Genomic DNA, 21,150 nt, shown 5'->3' with positions numbered 1-21,150 from the left:
TATATTCCCTATGCTGTACATTACATCCCCATGACTATTTTATAATTATCAATTTGTACCTCTTTTAAAAATATATTTTTATTGATTTCAGAGAGAAAGGTAGAGGAAGGGAGAGATAGAAACATCAGTGATGAGAGGGAATCATTGATTGGCTGCCTCGTATATACCCCTACTGGGGATCCAGCCTGCAACCCAGGCATGTGCCCTGACCGGGAATTGAACCATGACCTTCTGGTTCATAGGTAGACGCTCAACCACTGAGCCATGCGAGCTGGGCTAATTCCTGCTTTTGTGATCTTTCTCTTCCCAGGCCTTTCTGTGGACATGTGGCCTCACAGTGCAGTTTTCTTAAGGCAGAGTTTTTATTTCTCTGTGCAAATCTCTGTGCACATATCCTAGTTATAAATATTGAATGACATGAGGCTTACTCATTAAATTGAATTTCTATGGGGTTGCTCCTATGTAGCATGTCAAGTAGCCAAGATTTATTATGTATTATGTTGATGCTAGGGAAATAAGGTCATTTTTTAAATGCTCACATCTTTATAATTCATTTGTAGTTTAATGAAAATCTAATTGTTAGTTGTATCAAATTTTATTATTGCTATTATTTGGAATAATCTCTGGGGTGTTTTTTCTGCCTACTCTGAAGAATATAAGACCATATTGTAAGGGTTTCTTTTTGTTTCTGGGTTTGTTTGTTTTTGTTGTTGTTCATCAATAGTCATTTCTATTTTAGTAGATGACTTACAGCAAGAGTAAGTGAATTAAATTAACCTTGCTTTTAAAAGCTTTACATTATTTACAATGCTTTTCATTCATTTTCATGTTTTTATAAACTTAAAACATACATATTTTAGTTGAGATCATATCACAGACATTTTCTATATTTCAATATGTTATAATTATGATTTTTAATTATGAAAAGAATAATCATATTAAAGCTATGGTAGAAAACAAAGCAAAATAAACTGCCCATATTTCCTCAATCCTAATAGGATAAATTTTCTTAATTTGTACTTAAGGTTTATTCCTGTTTTCCAGCTCTATTGACTCTAAGGCTGAGAGTCTATTTCAGGTATTGTATATGGCCTGTTGTCTTGTTAGGTAGGGCCCTGCTGCCCTGGCTGGGTGACTCAGTTGGTTGATTCCCAATCAGGTTGTTTCACAAGAAAGGGTTTTCATGCTCACTCAGTGAAGGAACCAACCTAAATATTTCCTGTTTATTTTGTTTCTCAGAATGGCAGATAAATGAACCACCAGATATATATAGAATCTTAAGACTAGGATGAGGGTAAACAGCGTGGGGTATTTGCTATAGCTTATTCATTATTGCCTATGTCTTTACTAGAAAATATTTTATTGAGTGGCTAACGGGAAATTATGATGTCAGAATCATGAAGGAATCATATAAAAGAGTTGCTTTAAAGCAAAAAGAGACTAACAATAATGACATACTACTGCACACTGTTAGAATGGCTAAGTTCTGAGACACTGACAATAGAAGGCAAAGTATGAATGGGTGATTGTGATTTGTCAATCACTTATAATACATGTACCACTCTGGTGGGGGATGTTGATAATGGGGAAGCTATGCATGTGTGGGACAGGGGGCATATGGAAAACCTCTATGCCTGAAACTGCTCTAAAAAACAAAGTCTTTAAAAAACAGAGAAAGACAGAGCCAATAACTAGCAAAAAAAAAAAAAAATTAACCATGGCAATATCTAAATTTGGAGGTTTTTGAGAAGCCAATGAGGCATCTCCATCACATTTTGCCCAGAAAGTCTTCTGGGACAGGAGTGGGACTAAGGCACTGGGCTGGAATAAGAATTATGTGGCCTGCCTGCTTCTATAGAATGTTCTTTCTCTAGACTTCTACTTGGACTCTGGGCAAAAATAAAGAGATAGCTGATGACACTGAGGGTTCATAGGGGTGACCTACCTGCCCAAGGGCTGCTTCGGGTGGTTCAGAAATGTCATCTTACCAGAGGAAAGTTCAACTTGTAATGGACACAAGCCAGTGAGGTGTCTCCTTTCTGTTTTCCTCCCTTCCCCTCTTTGGGGAATGTCTTAGAGTTGTTTGATTTAACACAGTTCCAATGTCAGGCCATCCTGGTTTTCTAATAAATGGGGGAGGGGCTTGTTGTGATTAAAATATGAAGACAGATTGGGTCACAGCTCTCATACAGTTAAGGTACTATAGACACTGAAGGTCTGTAAATCATTAAACCATTCTGGTCATAGTAGTCAAAAGAGACATGTCTGCCAGGCAGAGCCCACATGTGAACATGTTTGACAAGTCTGTAACGTAATGGCTTTTTAGTGTCAGTCAAACAGATTCTACTTTGGTTTCTTGGCCTGGTTTCTATGGTCCTATGAAAACTCTACGATAGTGATTTTCAACTGGCGTGCCGCAAGAATTTTTAAAACATGCAATACCTGATGATGTAGTCAGGGCCATTGACTCATTTCCCTAAGATTGTCAAATGAAAAAATGGCAAAAGCCAACACAATAATAACTGACCGGTGTGAATGAATCAAAATGATAACTTCTTTTTTTTCAGATCAGCAAAAAGTATATTTTTTTGGTGTGCCACAGAATTTTAGTAATTAGGTTGTGTGCACCATGATGAAAAAGGTTGAAAATCACTGCCCTATGAAGCTGAAAATGTAAAATTTAATATTTATAAAAGGTGTAAACAGTGTAGCCTTTTTCTGCCTTACCATGCAGTTAAGAAACTAAGAACAGGACATTTCAATTTGGTCCCTGTCTCAAAAACAATCAAGTGGTGAGAATCTATTCTCTTTTCAAAGTTCTTAAAAATGTAATGACAGATTTTTATTTTTATTTTTTTACATCAGAGCTTAATTTACACACCAAATCAAGGGAGAAAATTCTGTATTGCTTTATCAGAGATGTACAATTATTTATAGCCTAATTAGGTATATGCTAGTTTGCTAGGGCTGCCATAACAAAGGACCACAGGCTACGTGGTGACTTAAATAACAGAAATTTCCTTTCTTACACTTATGGGAGCTAGGAGTCCAAGATCAAGGTGTTTGCAGATTCAGTTTCTTCCGAAGGTCCTTTGCTTTGCTTGCAGATGGCCATGTTCTCACTATGTCCTCACATGGTTTCCCCCGCCCCCCTTCTTTCTGTGTATTGTCTGCATCATAATCTCCTCCTCTTATAAGGACTCCAGTCTGATATGACCAGAGTCCTTATGACCCATACGACTTCATTTTACCCTAAATTACCTCGTTAAAGATCCAACCTCCATATAGTCTCATTCTGTGATGCCAGGTTAGGGTTTCAACACATAAAATTTGGAGGGACACAATTCAGCCCATAACACTAGGGGTAAAAAAAAAGTTTTTTTTCTCAGCTGCCAGGATGGACTCCTTCCTAATTACAGAAGTGGATTAAGCTCTAGCGAGGGCACCAGGTCTGACATTTCCATGCAGAGCTGGATGGAGCCAGTGGCCTCTGGGCCACATGCTCCTTCAAGTTTGCTGGCATCTCTGTGGGTTGGTCAGTGCTTGTTTTTAGTGCTTCTGAACATCAGTTGACTACTTTCGGGGATTGCATTTTAATTTTATTTACTTACTTAAAATATATTTTTATTGATTTCAGAGAGGAAGGGAGAGGGAGATAGAAACATCAATGATGGGAATCATTGATTGACTGCCTGTTGCATGCCCCTTACTGGGGATCGAGCCCACAACCCAGGCGCCTTGACCGGGAATTGAACCGTGACCTCCTGGTTCATAGGTCGCATTTAACCACTGAGCCACACCAGGTGGGCAAGCACTGCATTTTATTTAATTTATCCACCGCTCTCTGCCGACTATCTGTTTTCTACCTGTAGTCTTTATATATGATGATAATACCGGTACTACATACAAATTATTTTCAAGTCTCCATTTAACACTGAGTTATTAAGAGGGTAAATGGAAAATATGTCAAAGCTTAGATTTCTTAAGAAATCTTTATTTTTCAATATATTAAAAAATCAAATAGCGTCATCACATGACTATTCATTTTATATGTAATGAAAATCATTAGATATTTACTAGTGTAGGCCTTTTTTGTAGTAACAAATTTATTTGTATCTAAATAATCAAAATAATGGACTTGGGTTTTAGTTTTTAAAAAATTCATATTTCATAACTTCATGTTAATCTATTTTTGACACATGTAAGCACACATTTTAGAATGTCAGTGTGCAATTATATATTCTTAGCACATGTCATTTGTGAAAAGCACTTTAAATCTAAGTACATTCAATTGAGCATAATTAAAATATCAAGATACATATTCTTCATATACATTTTGCCACTTAATTTTTAAGTAGCTATAAGTATCTACCATGTGAATTCAAATTAAAGAGAGGTGATTAAATTACAGTTATCGTTAATGCTTTTTAAAATATAGCAGGAATTACACTATGTTAAAAAATACACTGCTGTTTTCTGTGGACAGCAGAATAATGACAAATTGGTTTTTTTTAAATATAGGACTGTTAATATTCTCTGCATATTCTCCAGATTTGCCTCTAATGGTTGTGTGTATGTCGGGGAGGGATCATAAGAAAGCATGCTTTTCATCATGTGGGATTTATTTGACTCAGCTTCCTAGGTCATGAGAAAGAATGTTCAGGGATACTATCTTGATTAGTAAAGCATTGGAGAAAGGCTTGTTTAGTTCCTAACAGGTAAAAGAAAATGGTTTATGGGGAAGTATGAACTGATCCATTTGGTAATATATTTAGATATTTTATGTCATTTCCTGTAGTTATAATAATGAGCAGTCAGCCCTGGCAAGTCATTTTTAAGGCACGTACAGCCTTAAAACATACTTGTGCCCTTGCTGGTGTGGCTCAGTTGGTTGGGTATCATACTGTATACTGAGGGGTTGCTGGTCTGATTCCTGGTGGGGGGTGTGCAGGAGGTGGCCCATGGATGTTCTGCTCTCACATCTATGTTTCTCTCTCTCCCTCTCCCTTTCTTTCTAAAAATCAATTTTAAAAATCTTTGAAAAATCAATAAAAAAACAAAGCATACTTTTTCACAATTATTAGACCTAAAGTATGTTAAGGTCATTTTTGTGAAGGTCACTATTCTTAGAGTGGAAAAATTGGGCAGTACATTAGGATTGTGTTGCCTTTCTAAATATGTTATTTCTTAAAATTCTTGTTTTTTAAAAAAGAAATAGATACATCATGTCCTACAGTAAAATTATCTATGCATAATCAGGAGTGTTAACAATGAAGTAAATCATTATAGAGCTTGGCAAGAGGAGTTGGGATGGCAAAATTGTGAAAAAGAAACAGAGAAATAAAGCTTACCAAGCATCTGTGATAGAAGCCACACTTCAGGTTATGTGCAGACTGTCTGTCTAGCTCATTTCAGAGAGGAGGTATTGGAAGAAAAAAATCTATATTTTACTCCTAGCCATGAGGACTGTGTCATGAAAAGATTATAGACCCCTCTTCATTTGAGAGGCCTGGTGCTAGGGGTTCCTGCTGACAAAGTTGTAGCGTCCACAGTCCCGTTTCCTTTCTGGTTGCTCTCGTGGACTTAGGCAGGAATCACAACAGCTAAATCCATCATATGGAAATGGGAACTCTCGTTTGCATTGGTAGCGGGATGAGACATCCAGCATCCACTTGGGATAGCTTTAAAAGCTCCCCAGATCAGAACTTGATCTTGACCATTAAGGGTCATTGTGTTGCTTTCACTTCCATCAGTCGTGTTACCTGGTCAGAAAGATGCACACTGCCTCGTTTCAGCACTGGGGCACCTTTTGTGTTACACACAGTTTAGCCTCCCTTTCAGTCCCTTTGTGACAGTGGTTCACATTTTCAAGGTGATTTGCCAGTGTTGGGGGCAGCCCACACCTGAATGGAGCTGCAGACACCAGACCCACAAACATAGTGTGGTGGAATATGCTAGTTACCCAATCAGGTTACAATCTGGCCATTGACATTTTTACAGCTCCTCCAGTAGGGTATGGCTAACCATTTCTCAGTAACAAAAGTATTTCAGAAGTAAAAACGCCCACAATTTATTGAATGCCAGCTTAAATTTAATTATGTTGAGCTTTACTACATCACCCATCACTCAATAAGGTGTGTTCTTCTCCTTCTCCCCTTCTTTTTTTTTACCTGATATAGCTACTGCCTATTAATCCTCAGTATAACTGTGCTTTGCTCAGAAAGAAAGTTTAACTTACAGGTTTCCAGGGAAAGGAACATTTGAGAACACATTCGTACTGATATTAAAGGAGTTTGGTAAGTTAGGTTCACCTACATAGAGTTCTATCCTATATTAATTCATCGTAATCAATACCATTGATTGAGCACTACAGAAGGCTAGGGACTGGGATAAGTTCTTCAGGTGTGTGTTTATTTAATCCACACATACTCCTGTAAATAACAGCTAAGATACGTGCTTCATGAGGGTGGGATCTTTGTCGGTCTTGTTCACACCTACTATCGAGTGGACACAGAGTATTTATTGAAAGCATGAAGAACAGTAATGTGAATGTGCCCATTTTACAGATGGCATCAGTTTGGAGTGGGTAGGTTCAGAAGTTTGCCAAAGCTTAGGCTGTCAGCCATGGTGCCATATGACTCCCAACAGTGCCTCATTTCTTGACCCATTGCTCTGTGTCAGTCACCATGCTAGAGAGTTAGTACTTGCTGCCTTAGGAAGGCCTCAGAGTGAGTCTGAATTGGTGTCAGTCTGTGGTCCAAATGAGAGATCTAAGTTAGCAAAGAAGTGCCGTAGGTCACAGACAAGGAAGTGATAAAGCCCAATTAAAATCCAGGTTCCTGTGACTCCATTGCTATTATCCTGAGCCCCTGTGCTATATTTAGGTAAAACTCACACCAGTATAATTATTTTGTAAGCCCTTCTGAGTGAAATTAAAAATATGTACTAGTTTTACATGTCTGAGTTTGAACTATTCCTCAAGGATTCAGACTTGGCATGATTTAGGGATTTTACTGCCTAAGGGCCTGGGGCTTCCTTATGATTTATTGCCAAATCTACAAAGAAAAATTTGATGCATCTGATGAAAGTCTACCATCTTGTACCTGGGGAGAAAAACCTCTCTTCCATATTTCTTGATGTACTTTAGTATCTCTGAGTCATTTATCTCTTCCAGAGAGAGTCCCTTTAAGTCACAGGAATTCAAGTGTAAGTGATCAGGTTAACCCAAGATTCAGGCAGATACTCTGTTTAAACAAGAAAGAAGGAAAAAAAAAAGCAACTGAAAACAAATCGTTTTCAAGCACAGACTTCTTGACACTCAGAAAATCAATATAATGGTTCTGAGCTTGAGTTAGGATTCAGGTCAGCCTTGGGTTCAAATTCTCTCTCTTCTTTGAACAGAGTTCTATGCTTTTGTGTTATCTCCAGAGTGGCAGATGGAATGGGACACTGGAGTCCTGTACTGGGCTGACTTTCCCTCTGCTAGGAGAGACCTCATAGGTCAGGACCCATGGTTTGAAGAATATAGGCATTGCAAAAAAAATCCTTGCAAAATCCTTACAAAACTGGTCAGTGAGAATTCCCTTACCAGCCTTTGAATTTTATGCAACAAAATCTTGGCCTCTCATTTACCTTCAGACTTTTACATTCTTGTGGGACCTCTTGGTTAACAACCTTTTCTATAAGTAAAAAGTAAAAAGAATAACTCCTGAAGTGGAGATTCTTGCAGAACAATGGATTAACTGTATTCTGCTTCGAACTCTATGGGACTGATGCAAAAATGGATCAAAACCAGTCCCCTAGTCAAGATTAGGAAACCACAGTGAATCAGGATGCTCCCAGATACATGAGTTGGGCAGAAAGGGACTCCTGGCTACAGATAGAAGGAGGTCTGCTCTACCATTGACTATGCCACCAAACAGCACTTAAATACCTTTTCAAGGAATTTAAGGCCCAACGTATCTCGATTTCTTTAATTTACTTAGTCTTGGACTACATTTTAAAAAATCGCTGACTCTAGCCCAAACCGGTTTGGCTCAGTGGATAGAGCGTCGGCCTGCGGACTGAAGGGTCCCAGGTTCGATTCCGGTCAAGGGCATGTACCTGGGTTGCGGGCACATCCCCCATGGGGGGCGTGCAGGAGGCAGCTGATCGATGTTTCTCTCTCATCGATGTTTCTAACTCTCTATCTCTCTCCCTTCCTCTCTGTAAAAAAAACAATAAAATATATAAAATAAATAAATAAATAAATAGATAAATAAAAAATCGCTGACTCTGTAAGTGTGTGTTAACGTATACTGATGCAAGGTTTTCCATATGACATTTTGTTCAGAATATGCCTGTCTTTAAACATCTTTAAGAAAACTTGTTGAGATTTAGGAAGATTGCTTTGAATTTTAAATGAATTTATGGAAAAAATTGACACCTTTTCAACATTTGACTATTATATTCATTTATAGGAGGATTGACATTTTTTACATTTGCATTTTAAATTAATCTACTGGAAAATTGACAACAACATTGAATCTTCTGGTCTAAGTATAATACTTGTTTCTCTAGTATTCAAATACTTATGTCCCTTTTTTAAAAAAAATCTATGTTTTTCTTCATTTTACTTGTAGACATTTCATGTTAGACTATTACTAATTAATGGTACTTACAAAATAATGTTAATGTGAAAGATATTTTGGTATAGTGGTTCCATATTTTTCCTCTAAAGATATAATTAATGTGTGATTTTGTTTTTTATTCTCACCTGAGGATATGTTTCTGTTAATTTTAGAGAGAGAGGAAGGGGAAGGGGGCAGACGAGAGAGAGAGAGAGAGAGAGAGAGAGAGAGAGAGAGAGAGAGAGAGATCTATGTGAGAGAGAAACATTGATGCATTACGTCCCATAAGCACCTTGACTGGAGATCGAATCCACAACCTAGGTATATGTCCTGACCAGAAATCAAACTTGCAACCTTTTGGTGTATAGGATGATGCTCCAGTTGACCAACCTGGTGAGGGTGATATATAATGTCTTTGACTATCAGGTTCCTTTTTAAAAAAATACTATATATATATATATATATATATATATATATATATATATATATCCAGACTGATGCTGATATTCAAGACTAATAGAGTAAGTAATAAAATGTCCTTGTTCAGAACCTGGTAGTAGCCTGGGTACAAACCCATCTAGCACTGTTATTCCTCACATGGTCTTTTCTCTGTACACATAGGTGTCTGTATCTCTTGTTATAAACACTTTAGTCACATTGGATTAGGATCCACCCATATGACCTCGTTTTTACTTTAATTACCTCATTGAAGGCCTTGTCTCCAAATATAATCGCATTCTGACTCCCTAAGAGGTAGTATTTCACTGTTTAAATTTTGGTGGAACACAATTCAACCCAGAACAGTTGCCTTAATCTTTCTATGCCTCCATTTCCTCTTAAGTAAAATCTGGAAAAAATACCACTGCTTGAGTGGACTGAAGATTTACATATAAATACTTGCAAAGCAATATGCTGATAGTCCATAATGGATGCTTAATAAATATTTATTACTTTACTCCTATTTCAAGCTGCTTGAGAACAGAAACGCTTTCTCACTCATCTTGTGTCCTCACAGTTCCTAGGACAAACTTTGAACATGATTGCTTATAAATATTTGTTGGGCAAACATATAAATGAATGATTAGATCGCAGAAACAAGTCTGCAGTAGTGTATGCATTTCTCTTTAGATGGGCCCAGATACTGGGTAGTAACTAAAATTTCAGTAACAAAGAATGTTCCAGGAAACCTGTGGAGAAGTCAGTGTCCCCACTGTAAATATAATATTGCCCCACAGAGCCAGCTCCAGTATGGAAAATCTTCCCCTGTCCTCAGTGCCTCAGACTCCAGAAAGTCACAGGGAAATGATTTGTGACAAAATTGCACACACACGAAAAGAACAGCATCTTCACACAGCCAGAGCTCTCGAGTGATGAGGGACACAAAGACATGGCGCACAATAGGTGTTCCTGTCCTCGGATTCGGCTGCCTTTGATCTCTGCAAAGGAGGAACCCAGGCAAGGTACTGTGAATGGATAATAGACCAGGAGCCAGCAGAGCAGCAGGCAGTGTGCTCAGTGATCAAGTCGTGGTGATGCCCAGACACCGTGCATCTGATGATAAGCATCTTCTCCTGGTGCCTTGGAGTCTCATTTCCTTCCAGCTTGACTCCAAAGGACCCATTCATCTCTGGCACCTCGACAATGTGCCATGCGGAGTCTGTAGGTTCTTTCTTTCTGAGCCCACCAGAGGTAACGAGGACATCATTATTTTTTCCCTGGTATCACTACACTCTTTCTTCCCGCTGCTTCTGTTCCCTGCAGCTCTCTGGGGTGGATTTGACTTCTGTATCATCCTTAGAGATTAGAATTCCCTTTGTTGTGCTGAAAGAACTGGTATCTATGGTTTGGCTTGGGGTTTGGGGATTGAGTCTATATTCTTATTTTAGTGTATATAATGTTAACATTTATAGGTATTAGTAAAGATACAAGAAAATGAAAAAGGCATCAATTCTATATCTAAGAATTATACCCTTTAATAATGGCACCACTTGGATATGGATGAAAAGTTTTTATGAGATCAGATGTAAAACATCTAAAAGATGTAAAACATCTAGCACAGAAGGCTAGAATTTGAAATCACAACTTGAAATAGGCCCTATAAAGCAATCTCGGGATCGAAAGGGATCCTAGAGGTGATGCGGTGAACTGAAATGATTCTCAGCTCCCTTGTACATCCAGTCACGTAGGACCATTTTCAAAGGGCAGATGCAGAAATTCTCTATTAATTTGTCTGGAATTGGGTCTAGAAATTTTTTTTAATTTATTGACAGTATTTTACAGATGCCTTCCCCTTTCCTCCCTCCCTTTACCCTCCTCTACCAGGCTCCTGCCCCACCCTGCCTTCCCCACACTGTTGTCTGTGTCCACGGGCCATGCATATATAGGGTGTCCCAAAATTCACGCAAGAAGTAATTTTGATAGAAAACACAGGTGTATAGTTAAAAATTGTAAATTTTTTATTGATTCATAAAATATACAGTATAGGATTATGTATGGAATAGCACATCGAGTAAATGGCCTCCACGGCTTTGCTGGCACATACACAAAGCCGTGGTCTTCATTGGTCTTCATTGTCCCTGCTCCTGGGCCATAATTGGTACTTGGTAATGCTTATCAAATTGAAGGGATTAAAATCAACGGGCAACAGATATTAGAATCTGATTCAATAAACCAAGTAAAATTAGGCCTTTATTTTGTTGTTGTTGTTGTTGTTGTTAATGCTCACGCAAAATTCAAATCTTGCGTGAATTTTGGGACACCCTATATAAGTTCTTTAGTTAATCTCTTTCTGCCCCCTCTCCCCTCCCCCCTCTGAGATCTGTCAGTCTGTTACATGCTTCCATGTCTTTGGATCTGTTTAGCTTGTCAGTTATTTTGTTCATTAGATTCCACATATGAGTGAGATCCTGCGATACTTGTCTTTCTCTGACTGACTTATTTCGCTTAGCATAATGTTCTTCAGGTCCCTTCATGCTGTCTTAAATGGTTAGAGGGTCTCCATTTTTACAGCTGCATAGTATTCCATGCTGTAAATGTAGCACAACATTTTTATCCACTCATCTGCTGATGGGCACTTGAGCTGTTTCCAAATCTTAGCTATTGTAAATAAAGCTTCTATGAACACAGGGGTGCACATATTCTTTCTGATTGGTGTTTCAGGATTCCTAGGATATATTCCTAGAAGTGGGATTGCTGGGTCAAACAGCAGTTTCAATTTTAATTTTTTGAGGAAACTCCATACTGTGTTTGATAATGGCTGTACCAGTCTGCATTCCCACCAGCAGTGCACGAGGGTTCTAGAAGTCATTATATTTTAAAGCTCTGAGAGCGATTGTATCATGCAGCCAGGAAGAAGAACCATTAATTTAGGAGCTGGAGGAAACGACCAACGTCTTTGAAGTCACTGCTGTGTCTTGAGCACTGTGCTGGCTGCAACACCACCACCATCTCCTTGATCCTCACAAGAAGTGAGATCGTTTGACAAATAGGGGAATAGGGGCAGGGGCTCGGTTCTAATCAGGGACACTCCGCTCCCTCCTTCCCTGCTGTTGGCAATACTTGTAAGTATGCACTCAGTTCCTGCTTTGTTCTTCAAGATCAGTGTGCACTGACCACTTTCCATCCTATCCTTGTGCTTTCAGAAATCAGCCTCAGGCTAATTCGAGCTCAGCAAATCTTTCTGAGCAATCCTGCCCCCAGAAAATGATTTTTTAATTTTTGCTTATTTTCACAACTTGAGAGCCCAGGTCAGAAGCACAGACATAATCTTTATTGTGCGCTCAGCACTGTTACTAGGTCAGGTCCATTTCATCTCTTCATCCTGCCACACTGAATTCCCCTCATGTCATGTGAAGAGGGGCAGGAGCAAACCCACAAAATACTCAAGGGCTGTAGCAGGCGGGGCTTGGTCTTCTGCCTGCCTGCTTGGAGCACAGCCTGGCTGCTCAGGGCCCTGGAGGAGTGGGAGCAGAATGCCTTTGTTGGGACCAGAGCACACCAGCTCCTGGATGTGCTCACCTCCTTTCCACTTTAGAAGGGCCTTTCTTGGGCGCGTCTCTTGATGAGTCCAACCCAGGTTTCTTCTACCAAGATTACTTGGTCCAGCTCCTTAGAGTCACCTAGGAGAGATGAAGGTGACGGGCAAAGCACAGCAGAAGCGCGTACGGCAGTGTGGCAGTCTAGACTCAGGAGCCCTCCGCTGCCTTCTGTCTAAACCGTTGCAGTGTTTAATGGAGAAAGTGGAAACTCTCCGGTCTGTTTTCAAGAACACGTGTGTCTTGATTAAGGTACGAAGTTGGTAAAAATGGAAAAGCAATTTGATTTAGGAGTTAATGAATGAACATTTTGGGGTAGGGGGAGGTTGCCATGTATACTAAGTAAGTTAGGCAGAAGTATTTATGTTTCCTTATAGAAGTAACACATGATCTGTGTAGAAGAAATAAAGCAAATACAGCAGAAAAGAAAAGAAGCCATTTGTAATCTGCCACCTCAGAAGCACTGCTCTGGTGTGTCTCTCCCACATGATGTTTAGGCAGAGCTGGGGCAGGTGTCCACGCACTGACACACGGGAGAGTTTTCACTTCACAGAATATAGTGAGCAGCCGCCATAATTTTGTATGGGCAGGATAGCCTCTCGTGGCACAAGCATACATACGTTCATTTAGTCCTCACCTTACTGCTGGATGTTTATGTTCCTAATTTTTATTCCTAGGTGTTATCAACAATACTTCAGAGACCATTGTCGTAGCTGGTTTTGATTAGTGCAGGCCATTTTGTCCGGGTGTGTGCATTGGTTAATAGGATCAAAGGCTCTAGCAAGAAGTAGTTGGAGATGATATTGACCCAAATTGTGCCCGTTGCCATGGCGGCATCTCTAAGCTGCTGCCGTGTCTGTGGTCTAGTTTGGTGCATTCGCTACCTAATAAAAACTCTGAACTATAACTGTGTGTCAACCTTAGCTCGAATGGTATAAAAATGTAATATATTTGTGACAAGGAATAACAAGTTGAAGTACAGTAAGAAGGAATGTAATTGCTTATGATAAATACAGGCTTAGCTTCAAAATAGCGAGCTTAAAATTTCCCTTAGAGTGCACTTTAAAGATTTCCACTGATGATCTCGGAAGAGTGGCACCCAGCCATTGCTGGGATGAAATAGCACACGTTGTTCAAAGTTGGGGCCATAATTGATTTAATGCATATTTTTACTACTTTGACATTTATCTTATATGAAAAGAATAATTCTATACACAGGTAATACATAAATAAAATTATAATACTATGTAACTCCAGAAAATAGTGTTTGATGATTGGCCTGCTTTTTTAGGAGAAGAAAGAAATAGCTTTCATCTAAGTTTGCATGTTCCCGGGGTCATTGAGGAAATCATGGAGTCCATCATGGGAGGACCTGTGTCCTCCCTGCCCCCCTCCCATCCTGATGGCAGATCTGTGTCTCGTCATTTGGATACTGTTGGATTTCCATTTTATTGCTGCCTTTGTGACCTTGGCTTTGAGCCCTCTGATGGCAGTTGATTGCCCTTCAAGGAATCTTGGTCATTTGAGGGTGAGGACTCTGGTGAGGCCAACAGAGGTCTCTCTGTTTTCAGCTAAGTCTCTGGTCTTTGCTTTCCTTCAACCTTCACACGAAGGAGTTAGGGCCTAAAATGACCAGAGCCCTCACCCTAAAATGACAAAGATTCCTTGAAGGGCAATCAACTGCCATCACAGGGCTCAAAGCCAAGGCCCCCTCGGCAGCAATTGTATTTTGATTCGAACTCATAATCACTAGCTGTTTTCATTGATGGGACAAGGACTGAAAATGCGGTCTCTTGAGGATAGAATATTCAGAGCTCCATTGAGGAGGATCACTCACCTCTTCCCGAACCATTTGCCATGACCCTGCTTTGATAATACTTTTCTTTTTTCCTCTCTAGGCAGGCGGTTCCCAGGTGATCTTCACAAATCCTTTGGAAATCGTCAAGATCCGCTTGCAAGTGGCTGGGGAAATCACCACCGGTCCCCGCGTCAGTGCTCTGTCTGTCGTGAGGGACCTGGGGTTCTTTGGGATTTACAAGGTAACTTTCCTTTTGGTCATTTGTCTGACTGCGTGCTCATCTCCTAAACTAGTCACTGCTCACCAGCATGAAATCGATTCCTCTCTTTTCCACACCTGGAAAAGGTCATTGCCATGTCTGTGGTCTAGTTTGGTGCATCCGTAATAAAGATTCTGAACTATAGCTGCTGCAGTCCACAGGGCACCTTCATGCCAGCGAGAAGGTAGGTGCCCTTCCTGCCACCCACCAAAAAACTGTCCTTAGAAATACACAAATCAAGGATGGCTGGTGTGAATGACGCCCGCTGGCGCTGTTCAGCGCACAACTCTTTGCAGCAACACTGGCTGGAGCCTTATTTGCATTTGTTATTGATACAACAATTCCTAATCCTCGGTGTTGTCCGCCATGAAGGATAGATGCATGAATCACAGGGCACCATCTTTCGGGAGGTATGCTGAGCTCAGTGTAAGGAGTCCACACCAGATCAAGAATGTATTTTCTGATCCTATACATCTCAGCCCTGTCCATATGTACGGCTTGTCATAATTGTGTTGAATCTTAACCGTTTTTCCTTTAGAAAACAGTTTTTCAGAAGGATTGGAAAACCAAACTTTTAGAAATTTCTTAAAATTTGTGATTCACACTCCTCTCCCAAAGAAGGTATAATGGAATATACTAGAACTTGTTTCATATATGCCCAGCTATGATGCTTTAGCAAACATGAGGTGGTCATCATTTTTTAATGAGAAAAATTAAAAAAAATTTTCATGGCCAACTTGAATAAGTAAACCTTTAGGAATATAGGATGAGAAGGCCAATGTGCACTTAAAATAGTTTTCATTTATTTACATAAAATGTATGTGCCCTTGACTGGGAATTGAACCCGAGATCCCTCAGTGCACTGGCTGACACTGACCACTGAGCAGCACCGGCCAGGGCCACTTGATCTACTCTTTGACTTGGTCACGCACATGGTTTTGCAGTGTTTCATCTTTATTCCAGGCTGGCACTTCTGTACTCTGTGGACATAACGCCAGGGCAGTTGTTTTCTTTTTCCTCTGTTCTCAGCTCACCCTGTAAAAACTTACACTGCTTTTTGGAGTGAACTTTAAATGCCTTGTTTGGACATTCAGCACAGCAAGTTGTGAGATCCCACCCCCACGTGCACTTTTGTAACCTTTTCTTTTTCACTCACGTTTGCAGGTCAGTCACCTTGCTACACACCAGTGTTAGTAATAGTTGGGGTTGTTTCAGGTACATTTGCCTTCCCCGTACTCAGTCAAGTGAGGGAAGAGTACCCCACATCTGAGACTTTGTAAGGATCAAACATAATGGGATGCCCTCTTTTCCGGGGGTTAGTTTTAAGGGGGGTAGAGAACTTGCCTTATAGTTTGGAGTCTGTGGAGCTCTGGAATAAATATGCCGAAATTTTCAAAGTAGCCCTTAAAATGCTCAATCTGTGAGTGTTTGCGGTGGAACACAATATTCTAGCTATTTCATTTACCACATTATTGCCCAGCTGTAAGAAATAAACAGAATTGTCATGAGGCACAGCATGGATCATTTTGAAGTAGAAAAAAAAAATATCAGCTTCTTTTCTAAATTTTTAGGTTCTTGCGGACTAGAACACAATGTAGCAGCATGTCATTTTGACAAGATGCCAAGCAGTCTTTCAACAGGTTGTCTAGTAAAAAACACTTAGGTGCTAACAGTAGTGACTGCTATGGAAATGTCTAGATGGATAAAATGGTAGAAACTTGTTTGCCGACACTGAAAGAGACTGTTCAACTACCTGCAAATGATACAAGACTGAGACTTAGTCCTTTTCATCTTCACGGTGTTTCATAATCTTAATCCCCTTTAACACCCCCTGGAAGTCCTTGGCCTCCTGATTTTGTAGTCAGGAGAACAGAGGCTGCCAACGGCAGTATCTGAGCCGAAATCGAGGCTCAGAAGTTTCTTGTTTCCACTTTTGTGCTAAAATTGCTTTCCTGAAATGAGCAGGATTGCTCAAGTTTGAGCAAGAGACCTCTCCCATATAAAGTTAGTTTAATTACTAGTCTGGTGGTTTAATCTAGTTCAGAGGCATTCCTCCGGGCTGGGTGCTGCTTTGGGTGCCTTGGTAATTACCATGGGAAGTCGCTGGCACTCCTGAGCTTCCGGAAACTTGATTTCATTGCACGAGAGTGGTCTTGCCATCCTTTCCTTTCTGCCGGCCAGTGGTGCCCTCAGCTGAATTCGCTCAGATTTGTAAGCCGGGATTCATTCATCGGAGGTCATCGGAGGTCACAGCTCTGTTCAGTCTGCTTGGTCTTCATTGCCTGCCCAGGTTGTCCTCATTTATATCATCCCACATGCCAGCCTTAGGTTTGGTTTCCTGCGACTCTCTTCTCCAGGCGCCCCCACCCTACCCCACCTCTCCTTGGTCAGAAATCATATTAGCAACTCAATGTCCGTGGTTTTATGGTTGTCAGAGCTTTGCTTTGCTATGTCATTGACGTCTTTGTTGTTGTAGGATAGTACTTCTTGGTAATAAAGCTCTTCACTGATTCTTGTCTTGGTTGAGTAGAAAGATGACTTGGAGTGACTTAAGACCTTTACACCTGGTATGCATCCCTCCATCTTTCAAAAAGAGGACTACTGTCCTAGTTTTAGTTGGGACAGGTAATCTTCCTCCCTTCCCTGGGTCCTTTTGTTTGCTGTTGTTAACATGACAATGCGGGACCCAGGAGGGGGAGTGGTTGATTCTGTCCTGTGTGTTTAGGCCTGCGGTGCTTAACCTCCCTAAATTGGACTTAACCCGGCTTTCTATTTTTCTCCTGAATTGACTTGCAAAATAGCCCACTATTCTGTGACTTCCCCGTGAATGGTAATTAGAATACTTGCTTTAGAAATACATTTACAACTGAAGAAAAAAAAAAGTGGATGTGGTAAACATTTCACATTCCTGAGGTTAGAAATAGTTCTAGTGGACCCTGTAAACAAAGCCTCCTCTTTGGGTACCATTTAGAGAGGTTTAGTTACAGCACTGAGTAGGTAGGTGATTGAAGTAAAGGCAGGATAAAAAACGGCCTTTGAAAGAGCTTTTTGAATGTAATGGAGTTTTCAAAAAATCTGCAACTCTACTGCTTTTCTTAAGAATGCAAGAGGATGTGTTTCCCTTTCTCAAGGTAACTTTTGTTTTATTACATAAGCCCCTAGCGCATGAGATATGTAAAATAAATCGTCAGAGAAAAGAAAGTGGCATCTATGGACTTGTGAATGTTACCTTTCCTGTAGGAGCCAACAAAGCTTTGCTGGGGAGACGGATTACACCTGAGGAATGGAATGGAACTTACTATTTAACATTGAATGTCAGCACAGCGCATGTAGGCTGAGAGATGCTTCCTTAAGCAAAGGAACAGTTTCTGTCTCTTTGAGTTCAAAAAACGAGCAGGGAAGCAATGACAGCCAGGATCCATCATGCAGAGTTGAAAATCATTTTTGGATTGTGCTCCTGTGTGGTACATTGGCTGCAGCATGGAAAGTCACTTGCAAATATGGGCTGTATCTACTGTGTTCTACTCAGAGGTCTTTGTCCACTGCATTCTAGAACATTCAGATATATAGTCATCTGTGTACATGTGTGCATGTGTGTTCATTCATTGTGTATGTGTCGATGAATCATTGGACTACTGTCCATAAAATCAGAAAGCAAGTAATGATATATGTTCTTGATTATTCTGCTAGTTATCTCAAAGGGATGTCATTTGTTTGTTTTGTTTTTAATATATTTTTATTGATTTTCTAGAGGAAGAGAGATAGAAACATCAGTGATGAGAGAGAATCATTGGTCAGCTGCCTCCTGCATGCCCCCTACTGGGATTGGCCTGAAACTGGGACACATGCCCTAATCATGTGCCATGTTCATCCACTGAGCCACAACGGCCAGGCCTATTTGTTTGTGTTAAAGGAAATACAAGTTTATGTTTAAAAAAAAAACCATATAATTCAGAAATGTCTGAAAGTAAAATTCTCTCTACCCTTTTCAATCCCATTCTTTCTTCAAAAGATAACCATTGCTTGTGTCTTTCATATTATCTTTAAGAAAATAAAACCTACTTAGGTCAATATTTACCTCTCTCCTCCTTTCTGCTTTCTCTTTCTCCCTGAATATCACTAATTGTATCCATATCAGAATCTTGTGTATGTGTGTTTTAGCAAAAATGGAATCTTTCTGCCCTCACCGGTTTGGCTCAGTGGATAGAGCGTCGGCCTGCGGACTCAAGGGTCCCAGGTTCAATTCCGGTCAGGGGCATGTGCCTTGGTTGCAGGCACATCCCCAGTTGGGGGTGTGCAGGAGGCAGCTGGTCGATGTTTCTCTCTCATCGATGTTTCTAACTCTCTTTCCCTCTCCCTTCCTCTCTGTAAAAAATCAATAAAATATTTTAAAAAAAATGGAATCTTTCTAAGCGCACTATATATCTTAAAGCTCTTTCCTCATTTTATGTAATAGCTGTAGAAACATTTTTAAAGTATTTTTAAAGCAGGTTCCTACTGATGGGCATTTATATTGTTTCTAGTTTGGGGATATTACAATCAATAGCAGGGGGAATATCCCTGCATATATTTGGATATACTTTTGTGAGTTTATCCCAATCATAAATTCTAGCAATGAAGATGTGAGATCATAGGGCATGTGCATTTTTATTGTTAATAGATTTTGTCAAACTATATCATTTTATCAATTTTATGTTGGTAACATGTAAGTACACAAGAAAAATTTCTCAATTTAGCAGCTTGTAAAGAAATACTCATTTTTATAAGCTCATGGCTCCACATGAAGAAAACACCTATTTAGTCCTTAGTGTGAGGAGCTGGTGCCATGCTAATTTTCTAACACCAAGGGCATGCTATGGCTTTACACTTGTCCCCTTCTTCTCCCACACATGGCTTTTACCTGGACCTCTGGGAAAGCCTCCTCATGGGTTTGACTCCCAACTCTTCCGAACCCATTGTCCCCACAGCAGCCAGGTTGATCTGTTTAAACTGTGAATCAGATTAATTCACCCACTCAGCACAGGTCTATTGAGAGCTGACTGTACGCCCTGTTCTAGCCATTTAGGGCATGGCTATGAAATCCAAGTCCCTGCTCACACGGTGGTGGATAGAAAAAGTCAGCCATCAAGATAACAAACATGTGACATCTTTGGTGCTAAGAACTTTGATGAAGAAGCAGGCAGGGTAGGTTGAGGGCATGGAAAGGGCCAAGGCAGGCTAGCTTTGAGGGAGGGGGGTGCATTTTACTAGAGCAGTCAGGGAAGGCCTCTCGGATGAGATGACACTTGAGCGGAAACTAGCGTGCCCTACAGGAACGTTGTCCTTGCCCAGCGGCTTCCTGCTGCACCTAGAACAGCACCCTAGCTCCCTCCCTGATGGCCTCTCTTCCCCTGCACTTTTGTTCCACCCTCCCTCTCCTCTGGCTGCCCTGCTGCCATTCCTTCCCACAGACACTCCAAGCTCATTCCCTCTCACTTTTCAGTCTGCCTGAAGGCTCTGCCCCTCACTTCTTTGCTCAACAGATGCCTGCTCAGAAAGACAGCCAAGTCACTGCATGGCACCTGTCACCATCTGAAAGATTTCTCAGTGAGTGTGTGTGTCCTTATCTGGAGTGTGCTTGCATACCGGAGACCTGTCTTGTTCACTGCTGCTTGTAACAATTTCTGGCACACAAGTGGACATTTGATAAGTATTTGTTGAGCCCATGAAGGGTAAGCAAAAGCCACGTGTTTACAAGTTATGACAAGGGTATTAGAGCACTGACAGTGAATGAATGTGGGCAAGTAATGACCAAAGAAGACCATGATATTGGGGAAGTCTAATGCAAAGAAAGGAGACATCCATTCATTCACCCAGCAAGCTCTGCCCTGGGAATATGAAAGTAAATCAATAACGCATGGTTTTATAAGGAATTTACCATCTCGTGCCTGCACATCCCTGTGGGGGATTGAGCCCGCAACCCAGGCATGTGCCCTGATGAGGAACCAAATCATGACCTCCTGGTTCAACCCCTGAACCACACTGACCAGGCGAAAAATATTATTTTTATAAATCAGTGCCCAAAGGAGTTGAGTATACAGAAGGGGTTAGAAAAGATTCTTAAAAATATTAGGAAAATGATTATTATTTTTTTTTATCATTCTTCTGTTCATTCACCAAATACTTGTTAAGCACTAATTCTAATAGGTGCCAGAGTTACTAATATTGAATGCAGTATTATTGCCGTCAAAGTGATCAGTGTTAAGGGAGGTGAGAGAATATAATCATTCCAGTGCCATAAAGTTCTTTTAAAAAATAATTCGATAGGCAGTATAGTTTTGAAAAGAAGAAAATTCAAATATTCAAGAGTAGGTAACAATGAAATGTTAGTGTTCTCGCGCTGTGTTGCAGATAACCTACCTTTCCAGGGACAAACATTTTTTATCAAGTTCATGCTTTGTTTTGTTGTTG

General features: G+C 40.3%; 1 protein-coding gene across 1 annotated transcript in view; it reads left to right on the top strand.

The window, feature by feature from the left end:
* SLC25A13 (solute carrier family 25 member 13) overlaps positions 1-21,150 on the top strand; it is a 159,630-nt gene that overhangs the window by 119,469 nt on the left and 19,011 nt on the right. Inside the window, exon 14 of the mRNA XM_081102247.1 lies at positions 14,542-14,682. Coding sequence (XP_080958373.1) covers positions 14,542-14,682 — 141 coding nt within the window. The remainder of the gene's footprint in view (positions 1-14,541; positions 14,683-21,150) is intronic.

Source organism: Myotis nattereri (assembly GCF_964212035.1).
Source record: "Myotis nattereri genome assembly, chromosome: 11".
In the NCBI taxonomy this organism is placed as follows: Eukaryota; Metazoa; Chordata; class Mammalia; order Chiroptera; family Vespertilionidae; genus Myotis; species Myotis nattereri.
This window is presented reverse-complemented; position numbering and strand designations above follow the sequence as displayed.